We start from the raw sequence: 19,362 nt of genomic DNA on the forward strand, positions 1-19,362 counted from the left end.
TGCATTTTTACTATTGAGAGCTGTTCTCATATCTACCATGGAAGCATTTTTAGTAGTGCAGCTGTTACTGTACCTTCTCATTGTTCTACTGAAGGGCTGCTGGGAGAAGGGAGGAGTGTGAAACCACTGCAACTTGCAGTAAAGCAGTAAAGAGTGACTGAAATTGATTATAACACAAGTCATATGGCTGGGGGCACATGAAAAACTAACTAGCTCCATGTCAGATTTCAAAATAAAATCTAAAAATAACAAAATGTTAGCAATCTGTTGGCTCTTTTAGGATTTCAATGCTGGATTCACTATTAACTGATGCACTTTGTAAAAACATGTTTTCCCATTAGAGCATCCCTTTAAGGACCTGTTGTGCCGCATGTAAGTTGCCTGATTTGGCCCACCCCGTTGCCTTTTATACATTCTGACCAAGCAATGAGGGTTTATTTTAGGGTTGTTCAAAGATGGTTCACTGGAAATAAAGACCTTTTAAAAATCTTCTATTTTCTTTGTACCTCTTTTTCTAATAGTGAAATTTAATGTTTTCACCTCCTTAAGTTTTTCTGAAGCAGCCTGAGATGGGGGATGTCACCAACTCTGTAAACTGTTCTAAATTGATAAGAAACCATTTTTAATGGTGGTAATGCCAACAGTATGATGGCATAATTTAATGGTATCTATACATACAGGCTATGAGTAAACATAGATGTAGGGGCTAGCAAGTACAGTTACAATATAACTATTGTATACTTATACATTATATGCAGGCATTGTTTTTTCTGGTCTTCTTGTAAAGAGTATGCGTTTGTTTTAGGTTATCTCTCTGTATCGCAAGGGGGAAATCTCTTTCTGTAATTTTTTATATAGTTCCTGAAGTAATTTTGCTGTATAGTAAATATGCCGTATATAAAGGACGTGTGAACAAATCAGACTGTAAACTTGTGTAGCAAAGGAACACGTGATTTTGTGGCCTTCTCCTTGACCCGGTTTCCCTGTAACTGGTATAGATTGTTTGAGTCGGAATCAAAGGCCTTTCGTCAGCACCTATTAATTTATATACAGTGAACAGGGGTTGCGTGCAAGTTGGTGTTAGTGTTAACTGATATAAATGGGTTGTGTACAGGGTGAAGGCCAGTCAAGGATGTTTCCCTCACGAGTCAAAGTGAGAACACTGCCTTAGGCTGCACTTTAACATAGGTAGTGAAATAATTTTTTAAAGGGAATTTTTTTTGCAAATGAGGGAGGAACTAGCAGTGTCCCCACTCCATTGCATGATATGCTATGCTATGCTTCCTGTAAGTGCCATACTCTGTCCGCCCTATGTTCCCTATGTGTGCCATACTCTGCCTGCCCTATGCTTCCTGTATGTGCCATACTTTGTCTACCCTATGTTCCCTGTGTGTGCCATACACTGCCTGCCCTATGCTCCTTGTATGTGCTATACTCTGCCTTCCCTATGCTTCCTGTTTGTGCCATACTTTGTCTGCCCTATGCTCCATGTATGTGCAATACTCTGTCTGCCCTATGTTCCCTGTGTGTGCCATATGCTGCCTGCCTTATGCTCCCTGTATGTGCCATACTCTGTCTGCCCTATGCTCAGGGCCAGAAGTAGGCACATGCCTAGGGCACAAAGCTGGGGGGGGGCGCCAGGCAAGTACCCGCTCTGTCACCTACCCCATGTCCGGTCCCTGGCTCCCCATCTTCCTGCGATTCCGCACATGTGTGCTCAGTCGGTGCCGCAGCCGGCCAGGTTGCCTAGGGTGCCGCAGCCGGCCAGGTTGCCTAGGGTGCCTGGCCAGTGTGACCCAGCTCTGCCTATGCTCCCTGTGTGTGCCATACTCTGTCTGCCCTATGTTCCCTGTGTGTGCTATACTCTACCTGCCCTATGCTCCCTGTATGTGCCATACTCTGTCTGCCCTATGCTCCCTGTTTGTGTCATACTCCATCCGCCCTATGCTCCCTGTGTGCCATACTCTGTCTGCCCTATGTGTGTGTGCTGAACTCTTCCTTTCCTATGCTCCCTGTGTGTGACATACTCTGTCTGCCCTATGCTCCCTGTGTGTGCCATACTCTGCCTGTCCTATGCTCCCTCTGTGTGCCATACTCTGCCTGTCCTATGCTCCATTGTGTGTGCCATACACTTCCTTTCCTATGTTCCCTGTGTGTACCATACTTTGCCTGCCCTATGCTCCCTTTGTGTGTGTAAATTATTTTTAGGGTACCCTAAGGTGTAATCATGTGCTTGGGGCTGCTGTGTTATCTACAGCGGAGGAGGCATCATATACAGTATTTAAGGGTATGTTTTAATATGACTTAAATTTTCCACATATGAGTGATGAGTGCTATCCCTTCAGTCAGCCCCAATCAGTTTTGTGGACATGGTCTTAAAAGATTTTTGGGTGTAGTTTACAGTGGGTGTAGATTAAAAAGCGCAGTGGCCACAATTTGGCTTCTATTATTGGCCCTCCACCACATTGGCCAGAAAAATACCAGCCCTCTGTACTAGTTAGAGGCTAGCTAATGCACACATTCTCTTGTATCTGTTGCACAATGGGTGAACATGATATATTTTTATTCCTGCATCTTGGCCATTAGTTCTACATACCTCTTGGCTTGGCATCATCATTTTAATAAAAACGAGTCCACTGACACAGCATGTATAGGATAACTGAGACACTAGATGGAAAACGTCTGACAGCACCGCATCATAGGAGATCTGCAGTCCAGTCAAATTTACAGCCCATCATGTGTAGGATATGGATTAAGTGCTTTAATTCCGCACCGGGGCCAATGGATCTTGGCAAAGATAAACATCCACAGTACACCTACTATGAAACTTCAGGGTCCTTAGATATCTAACAATAACAGGTGAATGTAGGGTTACTTGAAAGGAAAGAGCTGTGTGAATAGAGAAGTACAGGAAGGTCATGTCTGAAGGAGAAAGAAGAGAAAAGCCAAGACTGGGGGAGGGCAAACATAGTAAAAGGGCAGATTACATACACTCAATAAAAGAAAGAAAAGGGAAGGGGATACTGTAGCAAATCAAACTGAGGAATGCAGAGTATGGGGAGAGACGTTTGTAGAGAAAAAGGAGGATTTTTAAAATTGAGAATACTGGCTGGGGGAAGGATAGACACTGTCAAAGGAATATAGATTGAAGAACATTAGGGCAGCCATGCAGTGGAGTGAGATTATATATATATATATATATATATATATATATATATATATATATATATATACAAATACAAGAGGTCCTCTGCAATCAATCCATTATCAATATATTTAAGACATAGACATTTTGTGCATACTGCTACTGAAAAATGCCTTAACCTTTAAACAAAACAGGGATTGTTTGTCCATATATTGCAATATATTTAAGCTGGCCAACTACGTCAAAGTCATCCCATATCTGGCCAGTCCTACACTCAAATTGCATCTGATTCATTAAGAATTCAATTGCTTAATTATACATTTTACAAAGGGACTAAGTTTTACCTGCAACTTACTAGCTGCTTTCAAAGTAAAACTCCCAAACTTGGCTGCCCTTTTATTAGACACCAGTGGGATCACCTGACTATAGTTGGGAAGTGTGGGAGCTACAACAAGGAGCTGGTCACTGCTCCTGTATAACTATAACAAACAAGGGAAAGTTGTGCTCACCACTAGTTTCTAAAAACATTAGGCGGGGGTGCAATGAGGCTGTGACCACAAAATACATATAGACAAAATGTTATAAATGTTATAATGTTATAAAAATGTTAAAAATTAGTGGTGAGCACAACTTTCCCTTGTTTGTTATAGTTATACAGGAGCAGTGACCAGCTCCATGTTGTAGCTCCCACCCTTCCCAGCTCTAGTCAGGTGATCCCACTGGTGTCTAATAAAAGGGCAGCCAAGTTTGGGAGTTTTACTTTGAGAGCAGCTAGTAAGTTGCAGGTAAAACTTAGTCCCTTTGTAAAATGTATAATTTAGCAATTGAATTCTTAATGAATTTAATGAAAATTGAGCGTAGGACTGGCCAGATATGAGATGACTTTGACGTAGTTGGCCAGCTTAAAAATATTGCATTATATGGACAAACAATCCCTGTTTTGTTTAAAGGGTAAGGCATTTTTCAGTAGCAGTATGCACAAAATGTCTCTGTCTTAAATATATTGATAATGGGTTAAGTGCAGAGGACTCTTGTATTTGTCTATATGTATTTTGTGGTCACAGCCTCATTGCACCCCAGCCTAATGGTTTTAAAAATTAGTGGTGAGCACAACTTTCCCTTGTTTGTTATATATATATATGGGGTCCCAAATGTCCTATTTGTAGAAGCCCCTAGCGGGTATTATGGGTTTCCATTGGTGGCTTTTGATATCATAATGACAAGCTAGGAATGATATGCAGATATAGAGGGGTAAGGGGATATATTCATGGGAAATAGGCAAGGCGTAGTGAAGAAATAGTTAAGAATAAGTAAAAGGTGAAAAGGGGAGGGAAGGAGGCTGGGACTAAAAGGGAGATAGACAGGGAGAGATGAGGAGGGGGAGAGGAGGGAGATGAGATGTTTGCACCCTGCCTCAGCCTTTTCACAATGCCTTGAAATATCTTACTTTTGATCAGTTCATTTCCCAGCTGACAGATTCGCACACACACACTCTCACACACAGCAGCAACAGTGGTGGTGGCAGCAGCAGAAGCAGCAATGGGCTCAGCCTGGAGGTCTGACAATTAGACAGATCTCTTTCCAGACACACACACAGCCACCTCCTCCCCCTGAGCCCAGCTGGGGGGCTCTCATTCCTGCTTGGGGGGCTGTGTGATTTCTTCTTGACGGGTCCATGGAGAAAGTCCAAGGGGAGAACGACATGGAGCGATGGGAGAGGCTGGAAGATATAACTGAGAGTGAGAGAGGTGTCATCAAGGAAACCTGGGCACGGGTATACACCAACTGCGAGGATGTCGGAGTCTCTATACTGATCAGGTAATGTCAGGACAGAAGAGCAATGAAATCCTTAATCATATTAGTGTCACACACACACACACACACACATACAATCAAAGGATGGCTTTGCACACACACACATGCCACTGTAGTTTGTCAGGGTCACACACGCAAACAACCCGCGTACTGCATACATAGGAAACATGCCCCCTGAGTCTGTCAGTGTCACATAACAGGGAAGACTTATTGGAAACACACACATGAACAGAAAAGGAACACCCAATGTTTATCTGTGTTACACACAGTCTCCCTCAGTTTTTCAGTGGCACACATACACTTATTGCCTCCCCAGGTAACCTGGGCACTGTCACAAAAGACCAAATTCTCAAATCATCTTATGGCAGCAGCGCCTCTACCTAAAAGAGCAGCCTGGCTCCCTAAGCTATCATGGCAGACAGATTGCCACTGTTGTCCAACAAAAAGCAGCAGTGGTCAAAGCCCCTCTGTTGGTCTGCCATTGCTTGTAATGTCACGCACACATAGAAAAAGGGTTCCCTCAGTCTGGTGGTGGCACAAACACACAGGAGAGGGGTGCCCTCAAACTCTGAGTGTCACAGACAGAGAAAAGGGGTTCCCTCAGTCCTACAGTGTCACACAGGGCTCCCTCACTCCCTGGTGGTGGCACAAACACACACAGGAGAGGGGCACGCTCATGTCACAGGTAGAGAAAATGGGCTCCCCCAGACACATAGAAAAGGGGTACCCACAGTCTGGTGGCGCACAAAAATACACACAGGAGAGGGGCACCCTCAAACGGAGAAAAGGGACTCCCTCAGACTGTCAGTGTCACACACAGACAAAAGGAGCTCAAACACACACGCAGGCAAGGGGTTCCCTCAAAATATCAGTAGGGGGGCACCCTCAGTTTCTCAGTGCCATACACACAAGTGCACTCCCCTCAGTCTGGCAGTGTAACTACTACACATAAAAAATTGCTCCTGTCCACAAATGTAACCCTATTCATGACTGTAATGGCATGTTGCATTCATTTTGTATATTTTCTTATTTAGCAATTAAAGACATTAAAAAAATTGCTCCATCAGACAGTACCCATGTCACATTCCAACCACCATTAAAAGACTAATATCTTTATCCTACAGAAACTGTTTTGTATATTACAGACAGTTGTTGCATGAAAAAAATGCCATTCATTAACGGTACTTGGGTCCAAAAGCGCTCCTTGCACTTCCGCATAGTTGTGCTGAGCACCTGTTAGTAAAAATTGCATGCAGTACATCTATTGCCACAGGGGGACCCTGAAGATACCAGCACTTTGGAAGATGATAGTAGCTTCAGGGTTCCCACAGTGGCTCAAGTCAATAGAAGTCTAAACAATCATGAGCAGATGTAATTTTGCTTGAAATGCTTGAAATTAAAGCTTTTCATTGCACAGAATGCATGGGTTCCAATTGTGTAAGGCGCACTCCCCGCCTTAACTGTAATTACACTGAAATTCTGAGTAAAAAAATGGAAATTTGCACTCTAAATTGCACTTTGCACTTGTAAATGACCCCTTTAGCCATCAGTGGATAGCAGCAGGTCCCTTTTTTTATTTCTCATCGCCTCTTCTCTCTCCCACACTCTTCCTCATCTTTTGCTGCCTCCTGCTGCTTTTCTACCATCTTCTGGACCATTTTCAAATTAGCAGAGGGTGTCTGTTATAATTACATAATTAATTAGTGCCTGGAATTCTCGCCGGCTGCAAGAGGCCAGGCTGCGAGGGGCGGATGTTAAATATATGTTTAAATAATGTACAGAACTTTTTTCAGGGGACCAAAAACAATTGTGAAAAATGTAAAATCAGGAAAATGTGTTCAAGCAAATTATTCTTCAAGTACACAGGAAACACATGTGTCAGTTTTTACTAGGTTAATCATAAGAGATAAGCATTGCCACATTAATACTACACTATGGGGTTGGGACATGTGCAAGATCTTTCTGACAGTCGCATGCACGACCTAAAGCAATAAGTGATTTGTGCTTGGCTGTAAGTGCAGACTTATTGGAATTGACTGTTTACAGTCAGAACCATTACAAAATATGCCTCTGGTTAGTATATTAAACCTCTTAATTTTACTAATAATAACATTCCCAGAGGACAAACAACCATTTTTGGGCACATCAGACGTTAAATCCATAACAATGTTATGTAAAATTAGGGAAAAGCACCCATTAAAATGCATTACAAATGAATGGGACAACAAAATATTAGGGTAAGTAAAATTGAGGTTTCACTATATATGATACATCACTTACAATACAAACACCTCCCAAACTACAGTAGTACTCTTCCCCTTCCTTACACTTTTATATTCTGATAGCAGTTGAGATATAAAAATGGAATGAGAACATTTTTCTCGGAAGAGGGAAAATTCGTATTTGGGCCAGTCTCTGAATAAACATGTAATTAATGTCAGCAGCCCTGTGTTTTAACACTTCCTTGAGACTTTATAATATATTACCGCTTCAGGGAGACGATTCCTCACTATAAAGAAGCCTTTTCACATCTTTTAATGAAACCTTTCTGTTAATCTCAATAGAAACCTCTGTATCTTTTGTAAAGATCCACTTGTGATTTAGGCAGCAGGTATTTTATTCTACAGTTGCCTTATATTATTATCCTTTTTTTAGATAGCTGCAAAATATTCTGGGAACAAGAGTACCTGGAGGAAACCAACCCACATAGGCACTTCTTCTTCCATAAACTTAATGCAATACGTAGAAATGCTGGCACAAACTGAACCGACATGTTCAAAATGTTGCAGATAAAAACATCATTTTATTTAAAGAAAAAGCATCTCAAATCAGAACAAGCCAACACGTTTCATGCCTAGGGGGCACTTTGTCATATCCTGGAGAATCACATATAAAGTACAATATTTAAAGCCAAGAACACCAAACAAAGTGCACAAATGATTATCCAATCAGATAATGTTAGTAATTAGCAAATAGCCAATTTGAGTGGCACAATAAAACATATATTAAAAAGTGGTTTCCTAGAACCATTTGAAGATGTTATTAGCCTTCATGATATTGGGGGCGGGGGGGGGGGTTCGGTGGGTGTTGTTTGATTGATTCAAGCAATTCATTTTTTTTTTGATTAATTCGAGTATTTGGGTTTTTCACCCCAAATTCACAGATTTGAGTTTTTTACATTCTAGCTTTTTCACAACATCCAAATTGTGAGTTCATTCCAGATATATATATATATATATATATATATATATATATATATATATATATATATATATATATATATATATATATATATATAAAAAGCTCACAAACTTGACCTTTGATAAATAACCCCCTGTTTGTCCTTTTAAGTATATTTTCTCTTATTCTTTCTTTTAGAGTACGCCCATTTGTCCCACATATTGCTTAAGACATTTATTGCATGTAATTAAATAACATTTTTAGTGTTACAGTTTATTGTTTATGGCATATGCTTTACCTGATGTAGTGAAAGTAAAGGTTTTTGTATTTTGTACATGTAATACACCTAGCAGAACTACATCTATACATGCCTTTAGTAGCAAGTCACATGGTTGGTGTCATTTCTGAATTACTTATAAAACTAAGTGATAACATGTCTCTGAGTGTCCTTGAATGCCTACAAACAAAATTACATTTAGGGTCCAATATTTCATTAAGGATGAGTTCAGTGTGGTGTATAGCCAAATTATTTTGTATAATCCTTTATATCTTATGGAACTGGGAGTTAAAAGTTAGAATGCAGGATATACTATAAACTATAGTAGTGTTTCTACAGCAGTTCTTTTTGGAATTCTCTAGTGGGATTGTGGGAAAGCAATTTATATGATTCCATATCAAAATATGCTTGTCTATCTAGAATCACAATTCAGCCAGCCTTATCAGCTTTTGATTTTTTTCTAGGGCCTTTTTCTCTTATACTGTTATGTTTGATTTTTTTATTCATGTTAACAAATTGGTCAACTACCTCCACTTGTTTTTGGAACATGAGTATAACATTATCCCTTAGACATACTGGAAAGAAGGACACCATTTTTTAATCTGAGATAAAGGTAAATTAGCACCCACTTTCCCTGCATCAGGTGAAGTTTCCCTTCTAGTTCTAGAGCAGCATTAATCTCTTTAAACGTGCCACATCTGAATTAATAAAATTCTTGTTTAAATAGAGATCAGAACATTAGAATTATTCAATATTGATTACATCTTCTTCCATGTCAATAACTGCAACCTGGCCAAGCTTTCCTTATAACCTTTTATACCTTTTATTGGCTTAGTTGCTCTTCTTTGGATCACTGGAGACCAAAACACCACTGTCTATTTTAGATGAGGCCTTACTACTTATTATAAACAATAATTACGCTCTCTTCTTGTTAATTTAAACCCATTTTAATACAAGACAATAGCTTGCAGGCATTTGCTTCTGATGACTTATATTGCTTGCTACAACTAGGTTTATTATCCACAAGCACCCTTAAGCCCATCTCCATGAATGACTAGCCTAACTACAGGTTGCCATATACTATGAGATCCACTTATTTAGAGAGGTCACCAAATAAGCAGATCTTAGCTCAATTTGTCCAGCCATGCCAAAATGGTATTTAGCGATTGAGGCTATTTTGGCATTTGGCTGAATCCAATATTTATGGATTATGGCAGGTTTAGCTATGGGTAAAGGCTCTCCCAATTTAGATAGAGCTCTCTAACTACTGGGGAGCCTAAGAGTCTAGATCAGGGGTCCCCAACCTTTTTCACCCGTGAGCAACATTCAGATGTAAAAAGTGTTGGGGAGCAACACAAGCATGAAAAATGTTCCTGGGTGCTGCCAAATAAGGGCTGTGATTGGCTATTTGTAGCCCCTATGTGGACTGGCAGCCTACATGAGGTTCTGGTTGGCAGTACATCTGGTTTTCATGCAACCAAAACTTGCTTCCAAGCCAGGAAGCACCTGCTTTGAGGCCACTGAGAGCAACATCCAAGGGGTTGGGGAGCAACATGTTGCTCGTGAGCTACTGGTTGGGGATCACTGGTCTAGATAGACTCCTCAACTGATATCTGTTTGGGCTTAGCCAAATATCAACCAAATATCTGGTTATTACTGCTTTAGTACATGGGTCTGCAGTGATCCGATTAGTGACCTGTGGGATAAACAATCCAATATGCCCAATTTAACCCACCTCCTGGGTGGTGAACTTTGGCAAGGGTCTACTTATTGCGTGTATAACGTGGTAAAGGCATTTTGGTCAAGCAATTAATAATTTTTTAGCCTTTGAAATGGCAGATTGCATTTTGCCATTCATCTTAAATTGTGGGAGCCAAAATGCAAAATAATCTCTAGGTTTTGTAAGCCCTGATTTAACATGGGAGGCAAAACTTCCTGTCTGTCATCACCCTTAAGCTGGCTATAGACCCAAAGATCTCATCGTACGAATCGAGGATTCTCGAAACGTGTGTGGAGAGTCCAGACATTTTTCGTCTGGCGGAGATCGGTTGTTTGGTCGATCAGACAGGTTAGAAAATTTCTGTCGGCTGCCGATAATATCTCTGCGTGTATTGCTGATCGTACAATTTTCTGTGGGAGACTGTCACTAGCTTTGTCTATCGTACGATTGCTGTCAGGGGCAGAACATCGGCTGACCTGTTCTTTAACTACTTTATTTGGTCGGAATGGTAAGACGTTGATCGGAATGGTTAGTGGCAGGTCGGGAGGTGGGAAAGTCCGATCGTACACTGATTCGTACAATCGGATCTTTGCGTCTGTGGCCAGCTTAAGGGTTAGCACATAGAAAAGAGATAGCAGACTGGAGAATGAACCAAACCTGATCTTATTTGTTGTGTGTTGTTCTGTATATAATTAACTATAGCTAACTTGGTGGTTACATGGTGGTACCATGTGATACATTCAAACATGTAACATATGATACGATGTGGATGTTTCTTCTTGTTATACTGCCTTACAAATAGAGTCTGAAGTCTTGTTTCTTTAATTCCTCCAGTTATACTGAGCCTGTCACAGAATAACAACAAGAGGTAGTAAAAGAGCCAAAACCAACATGTTGTTGGGGACAACATCTTTGTGCATCCATGGCTGACCAGAGCAATCTGTAATGTGAGAAATAATAGTCCATACAGCTGGGGGCTATGAAATGTTTGGTTTATAGTTTAAACCATATTCCTATCAATCACATTCTTTATCCACACATCAAAGGAGACCAAATGCCATGCATAAATTCTCTCTCTCCCAAATCGCTATTAAACTGTCTACAGATTGTACCTCCCTTAAAACCCAGTGGCAGCACTGACATTAGTGTTGAATTACATCCAGCCTGCCAAGTATCAAGGACACTTTACCCTTCTGAATCCCAAATTCGCTGTTGCTTCTGACACTGTCAGTCATTGCCATCCCTTGGGCTTTCTCTTCTAAGAGCAGGTTATGAATAATAAAGCTTGCTGTTGCTTCATATTATTCATTCTCTGGCACATTTCTCCATATGAAAAGGCTATGAGTTTGTCACTGCTCTACTCCTTAATTCTTCGCTTTATAAACTTGAGGTTACCCAACTGCAGGGCTGCACTATATGGGGGGGGCAAAGGAATTCTACGCATGATGTCATTCTTTATGGCTGTCCTAAAACTATACACTATTAACACCATCATTTTATTAATCTGTAACCCTTTTATAAATGATTATGTATGTGCGGGGACCAAAGTTTGGATGAGAAACAGGGCTTATAATTTTGCAGTAAAATAATACAATCTTTATTCTTTCATCAATTTACCACCTCATTACACAATATAACCCCTCTTCTCCCAAACATCTCCCAAATGAGTTCAATTAGTGGAAGGGAGTCTGAACAACATTGTTTTTATAAAAAAACTGAGATTAATTCAAGTTTTAGTAAATAATTGCAAAAAGTGCAATCTACCTGATGATACACAGGGGCATTCTCTACCAACTTCAGCCAATCAGAAGAGACCGCAAAGCCACCACAGCTACTTCATTCATCTTTTTTATGGGAGTGGCAGCACAAAGTTGGTAGTAGCATTTTTAGCATGAAAATGTTCATAATAGATTGCGCTGAAAAGCACCAGTATGAGTGCTGCTGTGCATTTAGTATTCTAGTGAATAGGAGGCAGCAGTGGGGGCTTTGGGCACTTCTTCATTTGAACTTGGCTCGTGGAAAATACACCCCCTGTGTCATTGCTCTTTTAAATATTTGTTTCATCAATATCCAACTGTTTTCCTTAGAATTTTTTTTTCAACAATCCCATTACTAAGAAGTGCTCTCCTATTTCTAATTTTTTCTCAAAGGCACACTAATGCAATAAAATGATTCTGGTTAAAAAATGCTGTATTTTATACACTAAACCTGCTATCCCAACCCAGAAGTTCAGCGGTCCTATAACTCTAATGATTCAGGCCTTTAAAGTTGTCCATAGAAGTGCTCCATTTTAGATGTTGTTAGGCAATCCTTTGGATGGCACACACACAGCGTGAACTGGGCCGCTGTTGAGGTTCGTCATAAATTATCCATCATGAGGGTATTTTCTTATAGAAATGGATGCTACAGGGCTGATTATTACATTCTGATGTTGAATGCACTGGTTTCTGGTATGCCATGCAATTTAAATCCGAAAGAATTATTAACTAGCCTTGTATTGTGACATATATATATATATATTATACACTGTATATCTTGCAACTGACAGTACAGAATGAGCAGGAAAGAATATGGGGAGTTTCTGGGGCCAAAAACACACTAGAGCTGGGCATAAATGCGAAGATGAAGTCATATGTATCTTCGCTTCGTTTGATTTTCAGACCTGTCTTGTCACTTTTCGTGCCATGGCGATCAATCGTTTAGACGATCGGGCATGTTAGAACATTTCTGTCGGCTAATGATAATATCTCTGCATGTATTGCCTATTAATGGGTGACTGTCACTGCTATTTTCATATGAGTGCTGTCTTTGAATGAATGGCCAGAACATTGTCTGATTTGTTCTTTTTATTACTTTATTTAATCTGACTGGTTGGTGGTAGGTTTGGAGATTGCAACGAACGAGCATGCATTGGACATAAGGATATATCTGCATGTCTATGGCCTAGGGTTGCCACCTGGCCAGTGTATTACCGGCCAAGCTGGTAAAACACCTGCCAGGGCCGGTATTACAAATTTACTGGAAATGTAGCTGCTGGTAATTTGTAATACCCTTAACAAAAGCCCTTTTCTTTGTCTTCTGTCCCTCGTGCGATGTGGCCCCGCTCCCCTTTGCGGTGCGACCCCTGTGGCCCCGCCCTTTTTGTGGCACGACCCAGCAACTCCGCCCATTTTTACATCACGGCCCGCCCATTTAGTTACTGCCCCCACCACTGGCCAGTATTTTTTTTTTTTAAAAGGTGGCAACCCTACTATAGCCAGTTTAATTTACATCTACAAGTGCAGTGTGCCAAATGCAATTGTGGATGTAATCGGGTGGGGCCCTGAGGGGGTGTGGGCCCTGGCCAAATCGCACCCCCTGCTCCCGCGGTAGTTCTGCCACTGGATGAAGTTGGGGTGCACATCTTTCCCATTGTGGAAAAATGTGCACAGTTGTGCAAGTGCTTTAAGATGAATAGAACGCCTTTGTGCTGTAAATTGCTTGGAGTCAGGAGAGCGTCCATTCCTATGCTCAGCATAACATCTACAAGTGATTCTTTAGTATATTGTGTGTATTGACACAGGTCACAGTTGGAACCCTGGAGCTAGCGCCACCAATAAGTTCCAGGGTCTCCCTGTGTCAATTGATTTGGACCAGGAGGCAGGAGAGACGTACCTTTGACAAACTATAGGGCTATGTAGTAATGTCTTTGTACACAAATACCTTTAATGAGTGGAGTCAATAAGCAAAACCACTAAATCCGTTGTTGCAACTTATAGCATATCTGAATGAAAGTGTTTTAAAGTAATGAAAATATCATGTACTGTTGCCCTGCACTGGTAAAACTGATATGTTTGCTTCAGAAACACTACTATAGTTCATATAAACAAGCTGCTGAGTAGCAATGGAGGAAATTGAACAGGCACAGGTTAAATAGTGGATAAAGATAATATTATGTTCTACAGAGTTTATCTGCTATCTGCTCTGTAACCTGATTCTTTTCTCCTTTGAATGGCTCCCCTATGGCTACACAGCAGCTTATTTATATAAACAATAGTAGTGTTTCTGATGCAAACACAGCAGCTTTACTAGTGCAGATCAACAATGCATTATATTTTTATTACTTTAAAACAATTTCATTTTTTGATGTTACTGGTCCTTTAAGTTGTGGCTAACCCTGGATGAAAAATGTTACCATTTTAAAGCAATTGTTTTGCATAATAATAATAATAATAATAATATAAAATAAATATAATTTATTCTAGAAAAAGTAACATATAGCATCTGAATGCTGACCTGACCAAAATCTAAGGTCATTCTGCAAACTCAAATCACAAAAGTTGACCCAGGACTTCAAAACACAAGAATCATGGCCACTATCATTGTCATTAGCAAAGTGGCAAATTAAAATATATTAATACATTAATATTTGACAGGCGCATAATTATAGACCCTGTGGCTGCAGGGGGGCCCAGGAGGTATAGGGGCTTTATGAGACCCTAATTAATATACAATTTCAATAAGTATTGGTAAACCAGGACAACCACTAGACATTTTGGGGGCCTGAAAAATAATTTGATGTGGGGCCCAGTAATATCTAGTTACGCCACTAAGATTTGGAATTGGCATATCATTTTATGTGACTGAAGGATAGGACTGGCAACTGCCACTGATATGTATAAATGTGTGTAGGCTGTAAAATAATTTTTATACTGTACTGTGTAAGAAAAACAACATGGCAGCAATATGTACAGAGCAGGAATATTTTCTGGGCTCATGATGCTCTAGCTCAGGGGTGCCCAAAAGGTAGATCAGGATGTACCAGTAGACCATTAGCTGGTGGTGATCAGTAGATCTCAAGACACTGTCAACAAACAGCTTGGCTAAATCACCCCCCTGTTTCATGCTTTTTATTCAGATATTTATTATGTTACATACGAAATGGTTGTTTCTTAAATAAAATAAATAATTACATTCTTAAATATAGCAATATAACTTTTTCATTTCCATGGAACAGATGCTCTTATGGATGTAGATCATAATGGGACAACATCACTAAAGTAGACCTCTCATTAGTAAAGTATGGGCACTCCTGCTCTAGCTATTATATGGAGAGGATTTGCTATCTGCAATATTTTTATGGAGAGCTACAAAAAGAAAGGTATTTCTAAGGCCAAGTTTTATTCCGCTAAACACAATGCTGCTCAAAGCCCTTCTGATAAGATAAGCAAGTTCCTGCACACTGAACATTGACAGACCCAAGCGGCATACATGAGCAACTGTTCTGCACACATTGGTAGCCTAGGAAATCTGTCTGTGTTCCAGCTCTGAAACTCACACTGCAGTATGTAACTCTCTTTTTTTAATTTTCTCTCCCAAAATACTTCACCCTTTTTCGCCCCACAATGCAAAAAAAGGTTCTTTGTCAACTTTCCATCCGCCAAGCAGCACTTCAGCCAGTTTAAGCACATGGAGGACCCTTTGGAGATGGAAGGCAGTATGCAGCTTCGTAAGCATGCCCGGCGGGTGATGGGTGCTGTCAACAGTGTGGTGGAAAACCTCGGAGACCCAGAGAAAGTGACTACTGTTCTGTCAATTGTAGGAAAGAGCCACGCTCTCAAACACAAAGTGGAGCCTGTCTATTTCAAGGTAAGGGAGGAAGACCTCTCCCTAGCATTCAAAGGCATTCCAAATGTTAAAAACACCCACACATACAGTGGGACAGAGGTCCATATGTTTTGGGCCTCTTGTGCCATCCCTTAATTAAGAAAGAGAGATTGTCATAATTGTTTGTTTGGAAAAGGGTCGTAAGCAGTCCTGCCATACTTTATGGCTACGATTCTAGTTATCTGTATAATTAGGGTTACCACCTGGCCGGTAATTTACAGGCCTTGCCGGTAAAAATGAAGGTTGATCCCAATGTTATTAATAGGGGAAAAAAGATAAATATATAGGAAGGCTGGTATTTTTTTCCAGAAAAGGTGGCAACCCTATGTATAATAGAGCATTCTGTGACACAAATCCTATCTGATCCCCATTGTAAGCAGCAGTCCTGCCCTGCTTTATGGCTGAGATTCTAGCTATCTTTATAACAGAGCATTCTGTCACAGTGACACAGATCCTATCTGATACCCATTGTAAGCAGCAGTCCTGTCCTGCTTTATGGCTGAGATTCTAGCTATCTTTATAACAGAACATTCTGTCACAGTGACACAGATCCTATCTGATCCCCATTGTAAGCAGCAGTCCTGTCCTGCTTTATGGTTGAGATTCTAGCTATCTTTATAACAATTCACTGTGTTCCAAAAACTTGGTTATGTAGATATGTAATTCCAGGCAATTCACCATTACAAATTCAAAAGTTGTGCCCCTTTGTAAAGGCTTCAATGGCATCTGTGTCTAGATGGATTTTGTTTTGCATGCCCTTGTGTAAATAATAAATAATAGGGCAAAGGTGTTGCTCATACATTGACAGTATTACGCAGTACTGATATTCTGTTGCTTTGACTGTTCCTTTTTAGATTCTGACTGGGGTAATGCTGGAGGTCATTGCAGAAGAGTACGCCAAAGATTTCACCCCCGACGTACAGCTAGCTTGGAACAAACTTCGAAGCCTCATATACAGCCAAGTACAGTCCGCATACAAGGAGGTGGGCTGGACACAGTACCCCAGTAATTCTGTGTGAGCCCTCCCTGAGTATCTCCCAATGATGGCCTAATAAGGACTCCTGGCCCTGGCTGTCTCAGACCAAATTTATCTGGGGCAGGTGAAGCAGAGAAAGTTTTAGGGTGGGTGGGATATTACAATTGTTGCTGCTAGTGGGGTTTAAAACATATTAATTGTATGGGTGGGAAGGGGACAACAGGGGTGGATTAGAATTAAAGGGCCAGGAAGAGATATTTTTTCATATGCCAGTAATTTTCCGGATTTGGGCATACTGTTATCCTTAAACATTTATTACTCTTTCCTTAGTAAAATCAAGGAAATATCATTACAAAAATGTCTGTAAAAATGTGAAAGTCTTCTGGGGGGAAATAGAGAAAGGGCAGAGATATATGAAATAGATTCTAATAACCAATATATATTATATCCAGCATGTTCAGCTATATTACAGTCTTTCCTGTTATATTTTGTTTACAAACATATACAGTCTGCAGCCAACCAGTTGTTTACATGTAACTCCCAACAGACTACAACAATAGTGTTAAGAGATAAAAAGCTGTAGGGCTGCATGTTGGACATCCCTGCTCTATTTCATGCATTATTCAGGTTTTTGAGTGCATTCCGCATTCTGAGAAATATTACATTATATATATATATATATATATATATATATATATATATATATATATATATATATATATATAGCAAAACCAAAAGCTGCTGTTTGGGGCAGGAAATAGTATCTGGAATTAAATGGGTTGGCTGTTCCATGTTGTTAACCTTCTAATCACTTGATGTCTCCTGATTCGCCATCTCTTCTTGTTCTTGGAGTGACTTTGATGACATCATCTGAGAGACATCCCTTTGCTGTTGTCAGTTTCAGAAGGACCAAAACTGGAAAGTCTTTTCGGGGGAAATAGTAGATAAATAGATTAAAAAAATAGAAGCAGATCAGCTAAAATTGCCATGTCTGTGCCAAATGTGTTACACAAATAAATGATTGTCCACAGTACATTAATGAAATGGACCACCCCCCCCCCCCCATTCTGGATTATACCAATTTCATCTTCGGGTTGCTAGAGAGGTTTTCACAAGGTGCCATATGAATTTTTTGAGTGGTGTGGAGAGAATTAAGTTGTGAATGGGATGGGAGAAAAAGAATTTCTGGGACAGACCCAGTTGTATTCATTTATGGGCTATCAGATGTTGTGTCATAATATGTCAGTCCTTATATTACTCCGTTTTACTGTAACCTAGAAATAAATATATCTATATATATATATATATATATCATTTGACTTTTTTTTTTAATTTTGTTTGGTCATGATTGTTTATAAATTGATATTGATTATATTATGGAGAAAAAGACCCTTGTTATGAGCTAAGGCCCCCTTAGCTCATAACAAGGTTACAGACATATAGAAACATTGAGGTAACACTCTGCTATAATGGGGTACCCAGGGCACAATAAACACTCACCCCAAATCTCACCTTAACTGGCCTTCAGGCTTGGCCCCCATGGCTCATAACAAGGTTACAGATATATAGAAACATTGGGATAACAGTCATCCTGCTATAGTTCCAGGGGCACAAAATAACACTCACCCCAAATCTCCCCCTAACTGTCCTTCAGGCTGGGCCCCTTTAACTCATAACAAGGTTACAGATATATAGAAACATTGGGGCAACATTCACCGTTCTACAGTTACAGGGACCTAGTTTAGCAAATAATCCCAATGCTGTGTTTGGTTCCCTTAGATGCCCTAAATTGACATATGTATGATAGAAAATATGATATAGAAGCTACCTATATAATTGTATTGTTTAAAGCCAAACTCTTATTGAATCTATATCCTGCATGGCTAATTATCAGTTAAATAAGATGCATGCTGCAACAGACTGTTTTGGTTTATTGAAACCAATGAAGGAATTTCAATATAATTGCTTTTTAACATTTCTTTACATTATACATTGCATTCCATATGCCTTTCCCTCCTCTCTGCTTCACAAGGCTGAGGAATTTAACTTTTTTTTTCTAATAGTGTAACATTTCTCCCATGGGTGAAGGTGTCAGTTTTGCTTCACTGACAGCTGGGGAAACCATGCAGAACTAGAGGTGACAAGAAGCATCTGTGTGAGCTGTCACATCTTCAACACCAGAAAGATGAGGTCACTAAACAAGACTCACCCTTTCACCCGCCTTTCTGGAAGAGCAGAGATTCAGCTAAAAGAACAGCTGAAGGGACAAGTGGGATCTGAGAGACCATCAGTCCTTTGTATAACAAGTGAGATAGGATCTGAATAGCCACCAGCTGGATAGGATATGTAAGGCATTACACAGAATGCTACATACTGTCCGCAGAACATTATAAAGTCCGCTAAACACGTGCTGCAGTCTATTTTATTTCTTGGAGAGCATCTCACATTTGAATATATACAGGGCTGGATTTACATAGCTAGCACCCCTAGGCCCTCTGACATTCATCGTCCTGTCCCCTCCCTTTTATTCGCACAAATTTTCATCATCGGGATATATAGTACATTTATGGTAATATTAGACTACTTGAGCAGTGTGCAACCAG

At 40.2% G+C, this 19,362-nt stretch overlaps 1 protein-coding gene across 1 annotated transcript; it reads left to right on the forward strand.

The window, feature by feature from the left end:
- Positions 1-4,521: 4,521 nt before the first annotated feature.
- On the forward strand, positions 4,522-18,062 carry cygb.L (cytoglobin L homeolog). The gene is made up of 3 exons (XM_018235363.2): positions 4,522-4,963; positions 15,534-15,765; positions 16,638-18,062. The coding sequence occupies exons 1-3, from the start codon at positions 4,821-4,823 to the stop codon at positions 16,800-16,802; spliced, it is 540 nt and encodes a 179-aa protein (XP_018090852.1). The 5' UTR covers positions 4,522-4,820; the 3' UTR covers positions 16,803-18,062.
- The last annotated feature ends 1,300 nt before the right edge of the window (positions 18,063-19,362 follow it).

The sequence above is a fragment of the Xenopus laevis genome, chromosome 9_10L (assembly GCF_017654675.1).
Source record: "Xenopus laevis strain J_2021 chromosome 9_10L, Xenopus_laevis_v10.1, whole genome shotgun sequence".
Lineage (NCBI taxonomy): Eukaryota > Metazoa > Chordata > Amphibia > Anura > Pipidae > Xenopus > Xenopus laevis.